This window comes from Leptonotus elevatus, chromosome 6 (genome assembly GCF_054856555.1).
Source record: "Leptonotus elevatus isolate MCC_2025b chromosome 6, RoL_Lele_1.0, whole genome shotgun sequence".
Classification (NCBI taxonomy): Eukaryota; Metazoa; Chordata; class Actinopteri; order Syngnathiformes; family Syngnathidae; genus Leptonotus; species Leptonotus elevatus.
Genome location: NC_141244.1, coordinates 7,112,112 through 7,135,249, shown reverse-complemented (window position 1 = coordinate 7,135,249; position 23,138 = coordinate 7,112,112). Strand labels below are relative to the sequence as shown.

At 38.3% G+C, this 23,138-nt stretch overlaps 1 protein-coding gene across 19 annotated transcripts in view; it reads right to left on the bottom strand.

Annotated features, from left to right (window-relative positions):
- snap91a (synaptosome associated protein 91a) overlaps positions 1-23,138 on the bottom strand; it is a 46,794-nt gene that overhangs the window by 15,377 nt on the left and 8,279 nt on the right. For all 19 annotated transcript variants that reach the window (XM_086078094.1, XM_086078101.1, XM_086078097.1 and 16 more), the window contains 13 exons: positions 11,126-11,268; positions 10,574-10,649; positions 9,741-9,843; positions 7,391-7,484; positions 7,169-7,280; positions 6,776-6,882; positions 6,653-6,694; positions 4,722-4,783; positions 3,863-3,875; positions 3,349-3,518; positions 2,562-2,656; positions 1,714-1,728; positions 1,320-1,514 (listed from right to left, as the gene is read on the bottom strand). In XM_086078094.1, coding sequence (XP_085934220.1) covers positions 1,320-1,514; positions 1,714-1,728; positions 2,562-2,656; positions 3,349-3,518; positions 3,863-3,875; positions 4,722-4,783; positions 6,653-6,694; positions 6,776-6,882; positions 7,169-7,280; positions 7,391-7,484; positions 9,741-9,843; positions 10,574-10,649; positions 11,126-11,268 — 1,227 coding nt within the window. The remainder of the gene's footprint in view (positions 1-1,319; positions 1,515-1,713; positions 1,729-2,561; positions 2,657-3,348; positions 3,519-3,862; positions 3,876-4,721; positions 4,784-6,652; positions 6,695-6,775; positions 6,883-7,168; positions 7,281-7,390; positions 7,485-9,740; positions 9,844-10,573; positions 10,650-11,125; positions 11,269-23,138) is intronic.

The window sequence follows — 23,138 nt, the reverse complement described above, 5'->3', positions numbered from 1 at the left end:
ATATAGCACCCGTTCCCAGTTAGCGGCTAATGGCTAGCAGCTAATCACTAAGCGAGTGCCTTATACGGGCTGGCAAGTTGATGCTGATGCAGTTCCGAGTCTTACATTTTTAAAAAATATAGGCTTACTTAAATGTGTTGGTTTAGCTAGTAGAAATTATACTGTAGTTCTGACGTCACTTTGTCCTATACTTATTTACTAATGTTTCTAAATGTTTGCTGCTAAGCATTGTTAGGTAAAATGTTGGTAATTATTTTTTAATTATTTAAAAATGAAACCAACTGATATTTCGTTATTCCGTGAAATATTATTTCCTCTTCTGTTTTCATAATTAGGAATGGGCGAGTACCAATGCCAAATATCGGTATCGGCAGCAATACCATCTTTATTTTAAGGTATCGGTACTTGTGACGGTGATCAATACCAGTATCGGCCGCACTCTAGTGGCCGTTTTACAATCACAAACTAGAAATGAGAAATTAGAGGAATAGAAAATTGCCGTTTATTTTAAGAAAAAATACTATATTGGGCTTTATAGGTCTTTCTTTAAAATTATATGTTGTTGTGTTTTTTGGGGGGGGGGGGGGTTGTGGTATCGATATCTGGTATCAGTGAATACTCAAGAGTTGAGTATCGGTCTGAAAAAAGTGGTATCGAGCCACGTTCATTAGTTTGTGTCTTAAAATAATTCTGTTGTACCAAAAAAGCATTGCCTGATTTTCATGAATTCATTGGTTTAGTAAATAAATAAATGAACAAACGAATGAATGTAATATTATTCCACATGTACAGAAACATGTGGAATATTAATATTTTTTTCCTGATAGGGATTCACAGCTCTGATCATAAATGACTACATTATTAACTCATTCACTGCCATTGACGGCTATAGTTGTCAAAAATTCATTTGAACTATTTCTATTAGTTTAACATTTTTTTCCACTTTTGTTAACAAGAGTATGAAAACCATGTTTTTTTTTGGTACATTTAGAACAGACATAAAATTTGTGATTAATCGTGAGTCAACTAGTGAAGTCATGCGATTAATTACAATTAAAAAATGTCATTGTCTGACACCCCTGATTTTTAATAATCTTTTTTTCCAATAGTTAACTCACGATTAATCACAAATTTGATATCTGTTCTAAATGTATAATAAAAAAAATTCTAGGTTTTCATACTCTTGTTAACAAAAGTGGAAAACCCCCCGAAACTAATAGAAATAGTTCAAATGAATTTTGGACGTCTATAGCCGTCAATGGCAGTGAATGAGTTAAAGCTTTGTGCAGATGATTCGTCTACATTTTGGACTGACTAACCTCCAAAAAGGTCGATGTCTCGAAGTGAAGCAGCAGTGGGAGCTGCGACAGGCAGGGAGGTGGGTGCTGGCATGGCTGCAGCATTAGCAGCGGCGGCTGCGGGTGCAGCCACTGCAGAGGCAGCTGCAACATCAGTATCAAGCTCTTTCTTTGCTTGTTTAGCCTCAGAAACGCTGTTACTGGCAGCAGGAGTGGCTGCATGAATAATCCCGCCAATCCACACGATAGCACACAGTCACAACCCCCAGAGGAGAAAAAAGGAATAAGAAGACAGGAACAGAGTGCATAGTTTTTTTTTTGGGGGGGGATAATGTCGCAAAGAGAACTCAGAAATCTGAGCTGTGGTTATTAAGATTGATAATATACTTGTAGAAAGTATCATGAGATTACTCACCATCAGCCAAAAGGTCTGCACAACAAGAGACAAAAAGAAAAAGAAAAAAAGATGACCATATATGGATGACAGCATTTAAGGATAACAAAGATAGCCTTTGACAATTGTTCATCAAAGCAAAGCCAACATTATGCAAACTGACTAAAACAAAATGATCATACTATTTGACATGCAATGCTATATGTGCAAATGTTTATACAATATGATGTTATTAGGGATGCATCAAAATTATTATATATTATTATTATATATTCATATTTAATTCCGTAACCACTTGAGCCAAGTGACGTTATGTTTCGCATGTCACTTCGCATTCTGTTCACATTTGAAGTCAAATTTGCTTTTGTAATGTGAAAAGATGAAGTTGAACCCCCAAAAAAATCTAAGTGCAAGCGGTGCGCACAATGTCATGGCTACTGGGCAGGCAGTCCTCGGCAGCCACGGGGGGATTTTGGCTCTGGGCTCGTTTTCCCATGTCATTGTATCACTTTTTTTCAGTTTAACGGGTCGTCGGCGCATGCTTGTGTCATCACAACATCCTGTTACGGCCATGTTGTTTCAGTGACGGAATTTTTGTGGATCCCTACAGTATATGTATACAAAATATAGAGTACAATACAATATACAGTGAACCCCCGTTTATCGTGGGAGATACGGTCCACACAGACCAGCAATATGTGAAAATCCACAGTACAGAGAGGCCATGTACATACACATAAAAAACAATCGGTTAAAACATGTCCAATATATCGGAGGCGACAACGATGAACCCAGATATAGCATAGAGACACTGTATATGATTTTTAAATCAAGCTCAGCAATTTTTCGGAAACAAGACAATTTCTCACCTCCCCATCCAGTTGTAGTAGAAGGTGCTGCAGTCCCACCAGCTGAGGACGAGGACATGGGATCTAAGTCCAACAGGAAGCCATCATCAAGGGCACTAGACCCACAAAAAGAGCAGCAAGCAGATCAATCGTAGTAAAATGTATCAAAACTAAAAATAAATACACACAAAATGACAATAAAAACAATCATTACATTAAATTTTATTTTAATATTGTTTAACTATTGTACATTTTAAGAATTACACCATAGAAAATAATAATTCACATCCAATTCATAATAGGATCAATCTAATTAGGGGTGTGCCCAAAAAATTATTCTCATAAAAATCGTGATTCTCATTTAGTACGATTCAGAATCGATTTTAAATGTCCCAAAATCGATTTTATTTAAATCATTTTATACTGTCTTCCCCTTGTTTGTGTGTGCCTTTATTGAGAGCGCTGGTAATGTTGTACCCAATTGGTTCCAAAAATGGTTCGATCAAGTTATTCCAATAAAAGTTGTTTTTTTTGCAACGTGGAGCCGTTCTTTTGAGTGATAAAAGTGCCGCGAGTAGCACACTAATTTGCATTAGCGAGTCAGACTGGAGTAGATCATAACGATTCCTTAAACATCTATAAATTGAAGCAAAAATCATTGTCAATCAAATCATTTTTGAATCAAAAATCGAGTCTGAATCGAATCGCACACCCACAAATCGGAATCGAATCGTGAGACATTCAAAGATTACCACCCCTAAATGTAATGCTTAATAAATGTAACATAAGTTGTTTTAATGGCACTTACCTGCTGGCGGTAGTGATGGGAGCTACAACTGTGGGTGTGACAGAGGGTGGTGGAGGTTTGGCAGGCGGCCCGGGGCGAGGAGGGGGCCCCCCAGCGGCAGCGGGTGGTGCAGGTTTGGGTGGTGCAGTCGATGGGGCAATCGTTGCTGAGCTGTTGTTGGCCACTGTGTCCTGCTTACAGACAACAACATGGTTCAGTAAGGTGGCATATAAGTCAGAATAAATGAACATGATGTGTACTAATACTGCATTTGTAATTCATTCTCATTTAGTGTATGAATAATGTATTAACCATATTTTGGTTACATGTGTGGGTGCCAAAAATACTAAATAAATGTATTGCAATATACAGAATAATTACAATTACTTATTCAATACAGTATAATGATATCATAAAACCCATGTATGTAAAATGTCTTGTATATTTTTTGTGTTGAATATCAAAGTACTTCAAGTGCAAATGTGCCTTACATGTTTAACATTTAAGTACAGTGCTTAATATTATTGTGTCTTACCTTGGTGGGTGATCTGCAAAAACAACAATAGCATATAAGTTAGAAAACAGGCAGCGACATTACAAGTACATTATCTTAAAGAATTGTTTGAAGCATTCTGTGTTTTTAGACACAAACACAATCGATTTCAAACACATTTGATATCATCGCTCTGCAATGTAAACTCATTGCACCTTAGACCCATTTCCACTTCAACTCGGGATTTTCTCATGCAGGCAAGTTGTGTGTCGATTGTCCCGCCTGCACTCCTTTGCAAAAGTGGATATTGAGAATAAGTAACGCAGATTTAATGACAACTATACACTCACTGACATGTCATTTGGTACACTTGCACAATCCAATATCGTAGCTGTATTATAATTCAACTTTCAGAAGAAGAAGAATAGTCAGTGTTAAAAACGATTTTAGTAGTATCATTCAAGTATCAATAACAAGTATTTGTCATTATAAAGTGGGCATTGTACATGTTTACCAGCAGACTTGTGTGAATGTATAACTAATAATTACAATTACAAAATACGAATTTAACTTTGAGAAAAAAATGTGTCCGTTTGAAGCACATTTTTAACACAGAGAAGAAGAGGAAAAAATGTAAACATAAGAAAAAGCAAGTAATGGTATATGAATTTACTACTTCTCGTGACAGAGAATACTTACTTATCCTCTCTGTGTTGGATTGGGCAAAGATCAGAAGAACATAAGGTTACATTTTTAAGCCATCAAAAACAAATACAAAGTTTCATTAAAGCAGACAAAAAATATTATTTTATCTGTAAACCAACCTTAGGCCAACTACAATTACGGTACCGCGTTATTGCAAATTTTCTTCTTTTTTTTCCCCAGAAACACAGAAACTTACGGCTTTTTCCCTTCCAAAGTGTTGAGGTGGGTCTCAAGTGATTCCAAAAGACTTTCAGGGGCCTGTCGGGAAAAACAGAGAAAAAAATCATCCCTCTTTACATTATTGTCATTTGTGCATACACGTCATTGGTCATTGTTAAACATCGGTTAATTACTTCAAAACACAAACCATATTTTCAATAAGCATTAATCAACAGATTGAAAATAAAGTGTCATATTGCATTTGCCAATGCTGTTATTCCTCATTTTGTGCTTTGTATTTCATTATTGCTTTTGAGCTCTCTTTTGTTCATATCATAGATCAGAATATTTTGGATGTATGTTTTCTGTTAATATAATATCTGTTGTATCTGTTTTGGTTCTTCCTAAGTATGACTAGATTCTCCGGCCCTGTTAATTTTCTGTTGGGCCCCTGCCTGTTTCCTGTGCCAGCCAATCAGCTCCTTGTCAAACTCTGTGTTAAACTTATCTGTCTCCACTTGGTGATTAGTCTGACACAACTTGCTTTTAGTTGAGTTGGTTTTCATCACATTTTCTTTTCCTGCATGTCATCCTGTAGGTGGTCATTCCTTATTTATAAAAAATAAAAATAAAAATAAAAATAAAAATAATCAATTTTAATTCCTGTCCTGTGAACTGCTCCCCCCGCCCATCAGCTACATTGAATTTAGCTGCTTCCATCACACCACAAATCGTAACGGCAATGTTCCAAACAGTCAAGATGCAAAACTTGCATCATATGCACAATAGGATAAGGAAATAAAAACAATGCCCATTTTCCAATTCCTATTTCATCAACACTTAATGCCCCCCTGACCCCAAAAATAAAATACAAATAATAATTTATACGACTGGCAGTAATTCAAAATTCAAATTGTTATGACAGGCACTAAATATTCATATCACCTCACAAATACACAGAAACTAATGACATAACAGTACAGCTAAAAACGGTATAATGGTCATCTTACTCTGTCTTGTTTGTACTATTGCGGGTCTCCATTAAAAAGATGACAATAATCACTGGCTCAACGATCTGGGTGACTGACACGTATTAAAACCGACATTTAATCCATCAGTCATATGGTAGTGTACAGCGCGTCACTATCCACTAGGGGTGTGCCAAAAAATCGATTCTCATTTAGTACAATTCAGAATCGATTTTAAATGTCCCAAAATCGATTTTATTTTATACTGTCTTCCCTTTGTTTGTGTATGCCTTTTTTGGGAGCGCTGTTCATGTTATACCCGATTTGGCCACTTAGGGGCAGTGTGGTTTCACGCGGTCTGACACACTGTTAAGTTGTAGCCACATTAGAGAGTAGAAGGAAAAAGTCACGATCAAGTTATTCCAATAAAAGCAGCGTGGAGTCGTTCTTTTGAGTGATAAAAGTGCCGCGAGTGGCGCGCTAGTTAGCATTAGCGAGTCAGACTGGAGTAGATCATTACGATTCCTTGAACATCTATAAATTGAAGCAAAAATCATTGTCAATCAAATCATTCTGAATCAAAAATTGTTCTTAATCGAAAACCGATACTGAATCGAATCGAACAAATAAATAAATAAATAAATCGGAATCAAATCGAATCGTGAGACATTCAAAGATTCCCACCCCTACTATCCACATTAATATTATCAAATGTGTGTAATTCTTTGAAATCTTACTAATTAAGTCATTTCCATGAAAACTCGAGAGCTTTAAATTTTGGCTGCTTGTACTAGGTTAAGAATACAGTTAAGTATATGCAGTCATGAAAATAACAAATACCTACTTCATCTTTGAAAAATACCCTTCAGACATAGCGCTGAAGAAAGTATGACTTTAATCATTTTTAAAGGACTTGTGCTGAATTTGTGCGTGTAGTGTCACACCACACATTGGTTTGGCATACACTAATAAAAAATGTATACAGTAGTAACAAACTTACTTGAGTGAGCTCAGGGATGTCATTTTTATCTATTCCCACTTGCTGGAAAAACAAAACACACATTTCAGCATATAAGTGATGACTGCTAAGTAACTCAGTGCAACGTGCACATCAGCATCTTACCTCTGCAATTTTGAAGAATTCCGATACCCGGGTCATGCGAGTCAGAAATCTTTTGTAGATCTCGAGCCCATCTTTACACTGACTTCTCTTCATCTGGAAAAATTTCTCTAAAAGATAGAGTCATGGTGATTTTAGAATACATGTATTGAGTGGTGGTTTTCATTTTTGGGCGACGATCAACTCTGTAATAACAGATTCTGGCTTGTCGTGTAGATTGTCGTCGGTAACTAAGTATTAACCAGCAGGAAAATGGAGGAAGACGTCTACATAAAAGTCGAGAAGCTGATACACGAGAGTACTTAATCAGCGACAATCCCCTCTACATGATATTTATTGGGATAATTAACATGCATTTGTTGACAAAGAAAACAAAGGTGAAGAGAAACACTGTACCTAAGAGATTGATGATGCCATCGTTGTAGCAAGCATATAACTTTATCAGGTCTTTGAACAGTAGAAGAAAACAGGCATTTATCACTCCATTGGTTAATTCTGGTTGGTGTGCCTTTGGACAGAATTACAATTGATTAGATGAAATCAATATGCATTAAGTGATGTGACTAGTCAAGGAGGTCACTTTTTGCTAAGTGTTCCCATCTAGTAAATTTGACTCACATCAAAATCCAGCAGTGCATCAATCTGACCCTGTAGGATAGGCATTCCTTTTAGCAACTTCTCGACTGTCATGGTCCTCATTGCTCCTTCAGCTCTGTAAAGGAAAGGCAAAATAAAATATTCTATGTTATATAAGGGTGTTAGAAAAAATCGATTCGGCAATATATCGCGATATTACAGCGCGCAATTCTCGAATCGATTCGATATGTGGCCGAATCGATTTTTAAACACACATTTTTTAATATTAATATTAATATTATTAAGAATGGAATAATATTATATTAATGGAACATTAAGCCTTAATATTTTATTTCAGTGCTGTTCAAACATGAAACAGACTGCAACCTGTTTGTTAAATGCAGTGGCTCAGTTATAAGCCTGAATTATCAGATAAATAAATACATTTTCATACAAATCTTACAGTGTACATGTACAAGTTTACTGATTAGTATTTTCTAAATTTGAGAAAAAAAAAATCGCAATTACCAATTTATAGATTTGTATCAAGATTAATCGGTATCGAATCGAATCGTGACCTATGAATCGTGATATGAATAGAATCGCCAGGTACTAGGTAATTTACACCCCTACTATGTTTAATATTTAAGGATATTTTAAATTGAGGATCTGAATCTTAAGCATACGGGACCTTGCAATTTGTATATTTATAAAAACAATCTGTCATAATGATAACCATGTGGTAAAATGTCTGACACCACAAAATCCATATGTCATCTGCATGCATCACATTCAAGCATAAAATGATCTGCACTTATTCACAAGTGTAATGTGTAAAATTTAGGTTCAAAGCTGAAAGAGCCCTGCCCCTGGTCGTCATGGTAAAGCAAAGCGTGTGTTGTTTAAGAGCACAATGAAGCTAAAGGTCATTTTAAATAATATTCTGCTTAAATGGTGGATCGGGGGATGTCGTTAATATTTGTGGCAGCTATGTGAAGTCCTGGCTCAAATTGAGGCAGAGGTGGTATCATCCTGACTATGATGGGTGACTACTAATTCCTGGTATCGGTACCAATACCAGTCTTATTTTAAAGTGGCGGTGACCAATACCATGGCGGACGTTTTACGATCAGGGACAAGAAATTAGAAATTATATGAATACAAAGTTGCCATTAACTTCATCCAATTTTAAGAAAAACTAATATATTGGGAGATATATATAGGTCTTTCTTTAAAATCAACAGTCATTTATGGGTGGGGAATTTTATTTACTAGTGGTATCAGTATTTGGTATCAGTAGCGGTGACTACTCAAGAGTTGCGTATGGGTCGGTAAAAAAAAGAGGTATTGAACATCTCTAATCCTGACCATGCGCCATGATGTGCAAGTATTCTGCAAATTAACTGACTGGCTTTCATTTTTTACAGGCAACATAATAATGTTTCAATAATAAGAATATTAGTTCCAATAAGAATATGGCTATTATTAAGGGTGTTAAAAAAATTGATTCTGCAATATATCGCGATATTACAGTGCACAATTCTCGTATCGATTCAATATGCAGCCGAATCGATTTTTAAAGATCAATTTTTGATGGAAATATTCAACAAAATGTCTTAATTAGAGTTAGGGTTCACACTTTAAGCATGGAAGAATGTTATATTAATGGCACATTAAGCCTTAAAATTGTATTTGTTTGTTTGTTAAATATGGAATTAAGTACATTTTCATACAAATCTTACAGTATACATGTACAAGTTTATTGATTAGTAGTTTCTAAATTTGAGTAAAAAAATATATATATTACAATCATTGACTTATAGATTCGTATCAGGATTAATCGGCATCGAATCGTGACCTATGAATCGTGATACGGATCGAATCGCAAGCTACTAGGCAATTCACACCCCTAGCTATTATCATGTTAAAGCTTTCATTCATTATCAGTCACTCGGGCTGGAGGTGGCGAGCAAATAAGGTGGAGGTGGCCGCCTCTGAATTTTGCACACAGGAAAAACCCTGGAGATGCTTTTATTATTAAGGGCTAAATAAATAAACTTGTCTCGACTTGACTTGGTCATTTGAAGCCTTGATATAAACGTGTTTCTACCGGTGATAGTATTCACCATGCATATCTAAACTCCTTTCCATCATTTGCAATTAAGTTTAACGGCTAATTCGTGGGACTAACTGACACTGGCATGTCTTCTGTGAGGTTGCACAGTATGATCATCTCTAGGTTGAATCCATCTTTTGTAAAAAAACAAAAATTGGACTAGCACGGCTGGCAGATTTGCGTCTTTAACCGATAACTTTCAAGGCTAAAAATCAATAACCCTCTAAAACATTTCATGAAACAGGGTGAAGAAATTACAGAAATGAGAAACTGTACCCTTTCTTGACTCTGACAAAATCGAAAGACATCTGTCTGTAGGCGAAGGACTTCTCGTTGAGATAACGGCTGTAGCGTCTGATAAACGTGGACATGTCATAGCCTGAGAAAGACATAAACATGCGCACCCACACATAAATGTATGCCCAATACTGGAGGAGCGAGGCATCCACATTATAACTTGTAATAGTACAACCAAGCAAATAAATCACAAAGATTTTGTGAGTGTAGCTTTGGAAATATAAGGTTTTTGACATTTGTATTTGACATACTGCTCGACAATTACACGTGAGTTACAGTTAACTTATTCACTGCCATTGACGACTATAGACGTCAAAAATTCATGTGAAGTATTTCTATTAGTTTAAATTTTTTTCATTTCATTTAATTTTTTTTATGAAAACCTAGAATTTTTTTATTGTACATTTGTAACAGATCTAAAATTATCATTAATTGCTCCTTATTTTTATTTATTTTTTAAATTAGGCTTGTCAGGTGATTACAATGTTTTAATTGTAATCAATCACATGACTTCACTAGTTAACCAACAATTAATCTGTTTTAAATTTACAATAGTTTTTTTTCTAGGTTTTCATACTCTTGTTAGCAAAAGTGGAATAAAATGTTAAACTAATGGAAATAGTTCAAATGAATTTTTGACGTCTATAGCCGTCAATGGCAGTGAATGAGTTAATAATAGTGATTCAACTGCGGCAATCTTTAAAAAAAAGAAAATAAATAAAAGCAAGATAAAGTATTAATGTATCCTGTTTGGGATCAATATCACACTGAATAAAAATTAAGTGGAAGACGGGGCGCTGAGCAACACCCACCATGGGAGCCTGTTTTGTCCAGAAAGTTGGCAAGGTTGAACAAAGAATTCCTCGATGAAAGGAACTGCAGAAATTTCTGAAAGAGCACACACACATCATTAGCACAATGTACAAGGAAGTGTGGTTAAGTCAAACACATGGCAATTTGACACATCATACTTTGAATTGACTGAGACAACCCAATAGGTCCAAATCTGCGATATAGAGATTTTTTTTTTGTTGACATAGTTTACCCCTCCCACCCACTTTAACCCTTTCAAAACACTTAAATTTATTAGGAGACTTTTTAAACACATGTAAATTAATTTGAACACCCAAAAAAATGTAAGCATAAAATGTACAGAAAATACTGGACGTATGTATAATAGTTCCTTTTTAAGAGGCTGGACCTGATGGGGTGGCATGCGACTCCACCACTTTTACACCTTGTTGCCAACAGTGCTCGCAAACTGTTTGAATGTGTGGACAGGCAATTAAGCCACTGCTATTTAGGATCTTACTAAATCCGGCCCTTTGTTTCTTAGCCTGGAGAGTGCATGTGTGTTTTCTCACCTCGTTGCCATGCACCATGAGGTGGTGTGTAGTAATCAGCGCCTTGAAAACCACCACCCAACTGGCATTGCCCGCCCTCTCTATCAGTGTATCGGCCATCTGAGGAACGTTCACGCTGGTCTCCTGGGAGGCCTGGACCAGGTCTGGGGAATTAGAGAAGAAAGGAGTTTAGATGACGGATAGCGCAGGTGGAACATGCACTTAATATATTGTATCCCTTCTATGCAAATCAAGACAACGGGAACAAATGCAGTGATTCTGATAAGGATGAGATGGAAGCTGCATAGACATGGCCTATTGGAAGGTACAAGGAATACAATTAACAGCTGCTTAAATGGGAGATTATGCATCATTAAACACGCACTTGAAGACCTTTACACCATTGCCTTCATTTTCTGTGCTAAATAACTCAGTTTTAAGATCTGGCTGGGGTACGAATCTTTATTGGAACATCTTTGAGAGTTTGCATGTTTTCTTCGTGCTTGATTGGGTTTACACCGAGAATTCTGGTTTCTTACTACATCCCCAACAGTCTTCTTAGGTTAAGACTCTATAGGTGGCCTAAAGCGCAAGTCTAGCGCTAAATGCAGTCTAACTGTGTACATGGGTGGAGTTTTCATTCTTTTGTTATTTTGTTAGATTCCCCGGCATTTGTACCATTGCGGGATGGAGCGCAGCCGACTCCCGGCCAATCGAAGCGTCTCCCCTCATTCCCTTTAAAATCAGCACAGTCCTTGACATTGCAGAAGCGGAAATTGACTCGCTGGGGTTCATACAGGACACTGTCGCCCGCAAAGTACGTTCATATAGTGCAAGAACCCCCCTTGCGGATGATGCAATCGGATACGCATGTGTACTGGGAAACTGGAGACCGCTCTATATTAAGCTGATAATAATCAATGCATTCAATGAATTTATCTCTACAATGATTCAGAGGGTTGTCTGGCACGTTCTTGTCATTTTATAAACAAAATTCGGTGACGTCCACCACAGAGTGCACAATCCGTCTGCCTACACCACCTGTGCCAAAACATAGACCACCTACAAACTGATTAAAAGTCTTGTCTACTTTTTGTCACCAAATTGGCAGGTACGCTGGTGGCGTGTAATAGAAAATGCTCTTGTCCCGCCAGGAAGCCTAATGAAGCACTACACGGTCTCCTTAAATTCACAAACACGCTAGACTATATTTGCCTCGGCCGGAAAATGAAGATGCACCCGTTTTTTTTGTGTGTTTTTTTACGCCGGTCTAGGAGCACCTGTCTACCAAAATAGGGCCCCAAAAGGTTTATTAATGTCAAAGTGAATGTGATTGATTGCTTATTCTGTTGTAGCGCCTTTCTACCATGACTAACTATGAGAGGTGACTGACTAACTTCAATTCTGTCTTCTATAAAGAATATTTACATTTACAAATTAAGTCCCTGTGTTTATCATATCATGTGCACGTATTTGAGGTTTTGTTAAAATGTAATAAATGGCACTTTAAAAATCTACTTTTTCTCTTAGAGGACCCGTATATCTTTTTTATATATATATATATATATATATATATATATATATATATATATATATATATATATATTATGGGAGTTTAAAAAAATTGATTCGGCAATATATCGCGATATTACAGCGCACAATTCTCGAATCGATTCGATATGCGGCTGAATCGATTTTTAAACATAATTTTTTATGGGAATATTCAACAAAACGTCTTAGAATTCACACATTAAGCATTGAAGAATGTTATATTAATGGAACATTAAGCCTTAACATTTTATTTCAGTGCTGTTCAAACATGAAACGTTAAATGCAGTGGCTCAGTTACAAGCCTGAATTTTCACATAAATAAATAAATGTTCATACAAATCTTACAGTGTACACATGTAGGTAGGTATGTACAAGTTTATTGATTAGTATTTTCTTAATTTGAGTAAAAAAATTTTTTTTGTTGTTGCAATAATCAATTTATAGATTCGCATCGGGATTAATCAGTATCGAATCGAATCGTGACCTATGAATCGTGATACGAATCGAATCGCCAGGCAATTCACACCCCTAATATATATATACTGCTGGACTTCAAAATCATGTAACACACAATATCTATATTTTTTTATGTCTTTCATGTGCTATTATACAAAACACATTTCAACTGAAAATATTATACAACAAATAACTTATTTGCGCTTTAATAACATCAACCTTCTAAGACTGAGAAACCCTATAACTTTATCGTTGGTCAAGGATTTTTAAAATTTATATATTTATTTTTTATTCATTCATTATTCTACTATTACTTACAGAACTTATATTCATTTGAAAATACTGCGATATTTCCAACTTGACTTACATATGATTGACTGGCTAGTTGTGTTTATACCACATCTCACCCAAAGTTAAGTGGGATAGACTTAATTTACCCACGACCCTAATGAGGACAAGCAGATTAGAAAATTGATAGATGGGTGTCATTTTTAATACGTTGTTGCCTTCTTTTCTGTTTTTTTTTTATATGTACTCATATGCTTCATGCCTATTATTGCTGTAACACTTGATTTCCCCCTACGGGGATGAATGACGAATGAGCTTATCTTTTCTTAATAGCACCCGCAGAGGGACAATGGGAGATTCCACTGCAGAAAGCATCACAGTCTGCAATACCAACGTCTATTATTAATAAAGCATTTTCACTGAATAATCAAGAGAAATAGATATAATGCACAGTTGCATGTCACTGGTGTGATAATCTGCAGTTTTTTGTGTCAAGAAAAACATCTGATGCACTGTTTTCTCTACAGGAAAACATTCAGTGCCATGTTTGCAATCTTTTTTCTTTTCCTTTTTTTAAGTGTAAATATGCTCCAAATGAGGGCTAATAATGCCTTATTTCAAACTAATGATTCTCAAGGTCAACTACATGACTGCAATATAATGTTGGTCTGATGGTGGTACTTGGTAAGCTAGCAATTTTTCTAGGTGGTACTTTGAAAACCATTGCTTATATGTATAATCCTAAGTGTATGATTAAAAAGTGTGAATTGTTAACCCATTATCATCAATGCACTCGTTTATCCAATTCCAATTATCCTGCTCAGGTTCACAGGTCGGGTGAGAGGCAGGCTAAACCCTGGATTGTGCTTGTTGCAAACAAAATATGTTCAAGGTCACTTTTGAGTCAAGCTTATAAATCAACCATGTAGTCTTCAGAATGCAGCAATGATGGCCATAAATACTGTCGTCTGTAGTGACGCCATAAATACACACCCATACTACACCACAGAATAAGCCCGACAGGCCTGATGAGTCAGCAACCTGCATCGTCCCACACTTTTCCTGTGTGTGTCTCATTCTTTACTTCCCACTGAGGCTGGCAGACCGTGGCACTGTTTATTCCACCACTACCAACCAATGGCTGTACAAAGCTCTGCTACTGGCACGCAAGCTGTAGCTCTAACCTGGCACTCTGATTGGTCAGTTAGATATGCATACTGTTATGGGTTGTGGCATGATTGCTCAAATGTTAAACGGATCTATTGTAATTGAGAGAGTGCATCATTTGATATATATTCACATTATGATACTTTTAATTCACTCAAAAAATCAACAATTATCACGCTTTGTGTTTGTGCAATATGAGCTAGTGAAAGAACTGCACTCAGGCCACAGCTCACTCACATGCTGACTTACTGATGTCACCGTCTCTTAACTCATTCACTCCCAGCCATTTTCACTGAAGCAACCCCCTTCACTCCCAGCTGTTTTCCTAGATTTTAACTGATTTTGCAAGTCCCACAGAATATAGTGTTCTATTGCTATAAAAACATTCAACATACCAAAAGAATGATTAGAGTCTCTTCTTTCATCAGGCAAAAAAGTACATTTCTATCTGTTTCTGTTTTGCAGCAATTAGCATTAGAATATAGCCAAGTTTCATCATTATTCACAAACCTGTTGAAAACACTGGGGAAAAGAGCTTGTTGCAACATGGCCCTGGCTGATCTCTTATACTCTGCTGCCACTTGCTGGCCATTTTTGTAATAACTAATAACATTGCTTCTCTTCAGTATTCTCTTCAGTTCAGAGGCTGCATTAAAGCCTTCTGTATGCTCTAGCATAAAAAAAGGGAGCATGGTAATATTTGAAATAGAACATATTTATACGTTTTTGGGAGCAAACGAGTTAAGGGTCACAACATCCCTATGCGAAATAAGAGTTCTCATGTACCTCAGCAGAAACGTGACTCCCTTTTCTCTTCTTAATTATTCATGTGTGTGCGTGTGCGTGCGTGTGTGTAAGCAGACAATGACAGACAATAATCAAACCTTTGCATGTCATGTGACTAATTGATCCTAAACAGCGTAAGGCACAGTACAACACTAGTCTGGTAGATTTCAAGCAAGTAAATAAAAACACACATTTTACATTAAAAGGAGTTGATCACACTTAATGTGTGACCAACTTCACTCTTTATTATTAATGGCAGGGGTTTTGTTTGTAATTGAAAGACAGCATCAGATGTCTTGATCATCCTGACCCAAAATGGAGACTTACGAAACAATTAAAATTATGACACAAAAAGGAAGTAATCATTTAAGGAAACACCTAAAGGCCATTTTATCTTCAGTGAACCTAGTCAGTTGTGTTTCTCAGGAGCTTAAGTTCAACAAGAAATTGGACACATGGATTACAATTGTATTTTTTTTATCCATTAAAAATGGCCTGGTGATGATATCTGTAAACATTTCTCAAATATTTATGTTTTGTTTGCTCTACACAATGTTCATGAATATTCTATATGAGAAGTGGAGATATCAAACCTTTCACAGTAATTGTATGGTGAGCCCATCAAGTGATAAGAGAAGGCAGTCATCCACTGCAGATAACTATAATACTGTAGAACATCTACACCCACATCAATTACAATCACATGTTGTCTGTAACAGTAGTTTGGACCCACAGCTGCAGCACTATACAGTATGTGATTTTACTATAGAAAATGTAAGTCTCTATAATAGGCCTTCGTACAGTCGTGACGATCTTCTGAGTTTTGAATTACGATGCGAAAAGTTTATTACACAAACGAACCAACCACAAGTACGGTCAATTATCGATATTTGGGGCTGATATTAATTTTCGCTAAAAGGGAAAATATAACTTAAGCATATACTTTCAGGATATGAAAAATATAGGATTTTGTTTTTTCTCAACCTTATTCAATGGAATTCTTTTGTTTTAAAATTTAAATTAAAATTAAATTAAAATAGGTTCAATGACCTCCCAGAGTCATGTCTTAAAAAGTTAAATAAACCTTTAAATCAGTGGCGAGCGATGACCTTTTAGAGTGAGCATGCTGTATAGTGACACATATGCGAGCGGCCGCAAAAGTATGAGGTGAAAAATTTGGGGGTATTTTTATTATTCATTTTAATATTAAATATTATTTAATTATTATTTTATACCACTGTGTAGGTATAAAATTAAAACGGAAATGTTCAGGACTGACGCAGGTTGTTGCACACACACTGTAATGTAACCAGCTCCGTGGTGAGTGAAATGACAAAAATCGCATGCCCACAAATTTGTCAATACGTTGGAATTTACAATATTTGGAACTGGCTCGTGTCCACAAAGTGGACTCAACCCGAGAGAGGAAAAAATGGCATCCCAGCAGAGCCGCAAAAGGTTTCAACCAACAATAACGTTGTCTAACCTGTGGACAGCCAGCTAGCCATTTATGTTTCTGGTACGTCCTTGCTTGAAAGTGAGGGACGAAATTCTTCCCCGTTTTCGTGATGATTAGGCTACTTCAGTAGGACGACCATTTGAAATTATATTTTCGCTGGAGCATTCCTGGGCATGGCCGGAGGACCGCGGAGCACGGCCGAGAACGCTGGAGCCTCCTCTGGCATGAAATCTGGCATTTGCCGGCCCTCTATCTCAGGGACGCAAGGCCGTGGACGCCGACGGGCTATACACCGTTGGAAAGATCTCGTCGAGACGAATCCGGGGATGCCCCCGGTAGGACGTAGGGTTTGGGAGATACGGCCGACCAAAGACCTCCAGGGGTCTATTTCACAAAGCAGGTTTAGTGAGAACTCTGGGTCAAGAAACCCTGAATTGTGGGAAACTCTGCATTTTCCATTTCAGAAAGGGAGGTAATTGAAACCAGAGAAAAAGCGGTAACTCTAGCCTGTTTCATAAAAAGAGGTCATTTAAGCTCTCGGTCAGTTACCATAGTAACATGTTCCATGAGCCAAACCTGGTTGCAGGTTATTCACAATGGACCTCAAGGTTTTTCTGTCGCCGTCTCCTTTCAGCCACACACGGCATTCATTTATAAAGTCCGCTGCGGCGAGTTTTTGCATAAATACGCCTATAGTATAGCGTAAAGTCCACTTTTGTCACAAAAATGGCATGTCCTTTTGACAATGACCCTATTGATGAAGGTGCTGCTTTATTGCGGAAGGAATTAAATATTCGTCGCGAGATTGTCATCAGACCGTGCATAGATATGCTGGCATTTCCGGACAGTTATCTTTGTGAGCGGTACCGTTTCACATCACAGTCCATCATCTACATCCACTTGCATTTGCAACATTACCGGTGCCGTAGTCATGCGCTCACACCACAGCATATATTGTGTGTTGCGCTCCATTTTTTTTCTTATAACCGTTTGACTAATGTTTTTATATTTCATCTTAAGTCAAGTACGCTTCTCCCTCGCAGAATTGCACCTAAATGAAATGAATAAATAAGCTACAATTCAACAGGTTTCCCCTGTAATATTATTGTGATTGCAATGGACTACATTTAAATGTACGCATTGACCTAACACCTGAGCAGCAACGTTCTCCCACGCCGCCTTCCTCTATGGGGAGCCGCTGCGGTGTTGCACTTTTTTTCGAAAGACATGTTCAAATTCGCCGTATGATCGCATTAAGATTTTCAGTTGAGAGTGCTTCCCTGTTGCCATGGTGACTCGACGAATCAAGGCTCCATAGATGTGGACTATTTAGTGTAGTGGCAACACCAGGTAAAACTAGTCTGCGTTGATATAACTACCTCAAATCAGCTGGCCTGGAACCGAAAACGCAGAGTTTCCTATCTCAGAGTATGTCAACTCGCTGTTCAGGGTTAGTCACTGTGTTTGTTGGACATGCTTTGTGAAATGGACCCCAGGACACCAAGGACTTTCAAAAATTTACCCCGCTGGTGATGGTTCCCATCCCGGGTAAAAATTTGACATTTGCCGGCCCTCTTCTCAACTACTGACTGACTGAAAAACAAGCCAAGTAAGCCAATTATGCGCATGCGCGTTGTCAATGCTGCTTTACTTCCTTTTTGCAATTCAAAAGGCGCACGTACAGAAACAAACTCTCGGAACTAGCACAACTTGATTTTTCTTTGCGCATGCGCGAAACAAGCTGGCGGCTTTCCACCTCTCCGCGAGGAAAACAGGACAAATTACACAGAAATTTAAGACCAAAGCAGTAGAACTAAGGTATTGTATAATAGAGGACACTGACAGATAAATATTTTCAATGATTTTATTGAAGGGCTTGGGCATGCACCGTATAAATAGCTTATTATGACTGCTTGCTACTAACTTAAATAATAGCTCCCATTTGATTTCTAAAGTTAATAAAGTTTCCAAAATTTCAAAGTAACTGAATTGTTAAATTTTCACTGATCTTAGTTTTAAGTTCAAATAAAAACAGAAGATGCTCCCACAGTCAGACTTAGCAGTATCTAGACTGCATTTGTCCAACTACTGTGTTAAATTGACAGTTGATTAATCAAATGACAAGGATGATGGTCTCACAAGACGGTTTCTAATATAAAAATTACATCCTGACCATTACAGAAGTAGATGTGAAAAGAGCAGAACTTTTGAGTTTATAAATAAAGGATTAGTGTAATATAGCCGCAAGGGGGCAAAAGTCAGTGTCTTCTTGTGCCAGTCCCAAGCCCGGATAAATACAGAGGGTTGTGTCAGGAAAGGTATCCGACGTTAAACTTTGGCCAAATCAAACATGCGAATCAAATATATGACTTCCATACCGGATTGGTCGAGGCCCGAGTTAACAACGACCGCCATCGGTGCTGTTGACCTACAGGGTGCCGGTGGAAACTGGACTACTGTTGTTCGAAAAAGGAGGGGAGGGAGGTGTGTTTGTAGGAAGATAGAGAAGAGGAACACCAAGAGTCTAGCATTGAGAGTAGGGACTTTGAATGTTGGAACTATGACAGTAAAAAGGTAGAGAGCTGGTTGACATGATCCAGAGGAGGAAGGTGGACATACTGTGTGTTCAGGAGACCAGGTGGAAAGGGAGCAAAGCAAGAAGTTTAGGAGCAGGGTTCAAGTTATTCTATCATGGTGTAGATAGAAAGAGAAATAGTAGGAGTTATAGTGAAGGAGGAGTTTGTTAGGAACGTCCTGGAGTTAAAAAGAGTGTCAGATAGAGTGATGAGCCTGAAGCTAGGAATCGAAGGTGTGATGATTAATGTTCTTAGTGGGAATGCGACACAGGTAGCATGTAAGCTGGAGGAGAAGGAAAACTTTTGGTTGGACTTTGATGAAATGATGCAGAGCATCCCTAGAAGTGAGAGAGTTGTCATTGGTGCGGACTTCAATGGACACGTTGGTGCAGGAAACAGAGGTGATGAGGAGGTGATGGGCAAGTTTGGTATCCAGGAGAGGAACACAGAAGGACAAATGGTGGTTGACTTTGCAAAAAGAATGGAAATGACTGTCGTGATTACTTTCTTCCAGAAGAGACAGGAACATAGGGTGACCTACAAGAGTAGAGGTAGGAGTACAAAGGTAGACCACATCTTGTGTAGACGGTGTCATTTGAAGGAGATCAGTGACTGCAAAGTAGTGGTAGATGAGAGTGTAGCCAGACAGCATAGGATGGTTGTGTGTAGGATGACTCTGGTGGTGAGAAAGACAAAGACGGCAAAGGCAGAGCAGAGGACGAAATGGTGGAAGCTGAAAAAGGAAGAGTGTTGTATGACTTTCAGGAAGGAGTTGAGAGGCTCTGGATGGTCAGGAGGTGCTTCCAGATGACTGGAAAACTACAGCAAATGTGATCAGGGAGACAGGTAGGACAGTCATTGGTGTGTCATCTGGAAGGAAAGGAGATAAGGAGACTTGATGGTGGAATGAGGAGGTGCAAAAGTGGATCAAAAGAAAGAGGTTAGCTAAGAAGAAGTGGGACAGAGAACTGAAGAAAGTAGACAGGAGTACAGGGAAATGCAGCGTAAGGTGAAAGTAGAAGTGGCAAAGGCTAAAAAAAGGGCTTACGATGACTTGTATGTTAGGTTGGACAGTAAGGAGGGAGAGACTGATCTATACAGGTTGGCAAGGCAAAGAGACAGAGATGGGAAAGATGTACAGCAGGTTAGAGTAATAAAGGATATGGATGGAAGTGTGTTGACAGATGCCAGTAGTGTGATGGGGAGATGGAAAGAGTACTTTGAAGAGTTGATGAATGAGGAAAATCAGAGAGAACGAAGAGTAGAAGAGGTGACTGTTGTGGACCAGGAAGTAGCAAAGGATGAAGCGAGAAGAGCGTGGAAGGTATGGAAGTGTCTAGGAGAGGTAGCAGTAGAATTTCTGACTGGGTTGTTCAACAGGATCTTAGATAGTGAGAAGATGCCTAAGGAATGGAGGAGAAGTTTGCTGGTGCCCATTTTTAAGAACAAGGGAGACGTGCAGAGTTGTGGCAACTACAGAGGAATAAAGCTGATGAGCCACACAATCAAATTATGCGAAAGAGTAGTTGAAGCTAGCCTGAGGGCAGGCCACAGTTTTGTTTTGTTTTTTTGCTTGCGTCACCACAGCATCTTCTTTCGGCCATATTTTTTCGGCTTGAATTTTATTTCCGTCGAATGTCAAAAATGCATATTTTTGCCATTTTCGGCCAAAACATTTCGGTGGCCGAATATTCGGTACATCACTAACTGAGATGGTTTGGACATGGCCAGAGGAGAGATAGTGAGTATATTGTCAGAAGGATGCTGAGTTTCCAAATGCCAGGCAGGAGGTCTAGAGGAAGACCAAAGAGGAGGTTTAATGATGTAGTTAAAGAGGACATGAAGGTTGTTGGTGTGAGAGCAGAGGATGCAGAGGACAGGGTTAGATGGAGGCAACCGATTTGGAAAAGAAGAAATAAAGGATTAGTGTGGATGCTGTAGTACTACTCATCATCAAAAGAGATGTGGCAGACTTGAAGGCTGTATTTGATGGAGGACGTTTTACAGACCTCTGCTAACGGTTTTGGCAAACACAACAGCGCCTGTATTGATTTGACAAACAGAAAGTTTGCACAACCACTTTGCCTTCACTGATAAACGTGAAGCAGTAATCCATCTGTCGTGCAGATTATATTGTCAGGGCAGAAGAAGAAGAAGGAAGAAGGAGAAGGGAGATTGTTGTCACAAATATAGGTACTAAACATCCAATCCTAGCCATAAATTTCTGAAGTTCTTTAATGATTCTGTTGGTCTTTTTGGCAGCCTCCCTGCCTTTTCATCAACTTTGCAGGGACGTCTACTTCTTGGGAATGTCACTATAGTGCCATAGTTTCTCCACTTGATTGTGACTGTCCTTGCTGTGTTTAATGGTATACTTAAAGCCTCGGAAATTATTTAGAACCCTTCTCCTTCACCTTGTGCTGTAACTTGTAACTCAAAGTATCTTAACATCATCTCTTTATTCAGCTACTGACGGTGATGATACAGCATCAGGAGCAACTGGGAGTTCAGTATCTTGCACAAGGACACTTCGACAGGGTTGGGAGACAACTACCACCAGCGGGCATGCAACTACAATCATGTCAGGAAAAGCCGACTAAATGATAAATGGACTGCACTTATATGGTGCTTCATCTACACCATACAATACCCAAAGCACAAAGCCTCACATTCACCCATTCACACACAAATGAGCAGCTGCAGGCACGCAAGGCGCTGCTAGGCCCACTGGAAGTCGTGTATTGCCCAACAACACTTAAACAGCAGACGGTCAGAGCCAGGATTCGAACCAGTCTTCGATGACTGATGTGCTAACTGAACCGCAACTGACATTAGAACATCTGAACCTCATTTGGGGATAATCCGAGGCACTAAATTGTGGCAGGCCTGTGCTGACTCCCATTTAACATGAGTTTGAATGTGATGGGGATGATATAGACAAAGCAGCTGTATAGGCCCAACAACAGAGCTCAAGACACGAAGATTAACAGTGCAGTACTGTCATTGACAAATGTTTTACATGTAAACAGAGCAGAATACAACAGTGAAAGATGTGGTAAGGGTTCTAAATATGTGAGAGCATGGAGGGGTGATACAAGTCATGCTGCATAAATGATGCTTTGGTGAGTTACACATGAATGGAGCATGAAAGCACACTGTTTATTTATAGCTCCTCTCACCCCTAAGCAACACACAGGGAGAGAGAGAGAGGGAAAAAACACCCATAATGCACTGTGCCACAGTGCCAATGTGGCGTGCCAGCTAAAGAACAGTGGAGGTTGGAAATGATATCTTAGGAACAAGCTACATTCTACAAGAGGTGGATGCAAAGAGCAATAGTCTTAAAAATTCAATAAAGAAATCCTAAAATCATAACATGATGACTCAGGATACATCACAAACATGCTTGACTCTACCTAACACAAAAATGGATGGAATAAATAAGAACCAATAGTGCGGTGTTTGTTAAAAAGATGGAAACGTCAACATCTTCTTGATGTCTCGACAAGTGATGGGATTGTAATGAGTCGAGTGAGTGTTAAGAATTCTGTCAACAGGACAATTTGGAGTCTAATACTTGACCGCAACTACCTGACACACTGTCGATTCATCCTGAACAAGTTATTTATTCTTGCATAGGATTTCAAGTTTAGGTGTTAACCTTACATTTTCTACACCTCTTATGGCAGGGTCATAGGGAATTGGAGCCTATCCCAGGTGACATTGGGTGAAAGGCAGACTAAACCCTGGA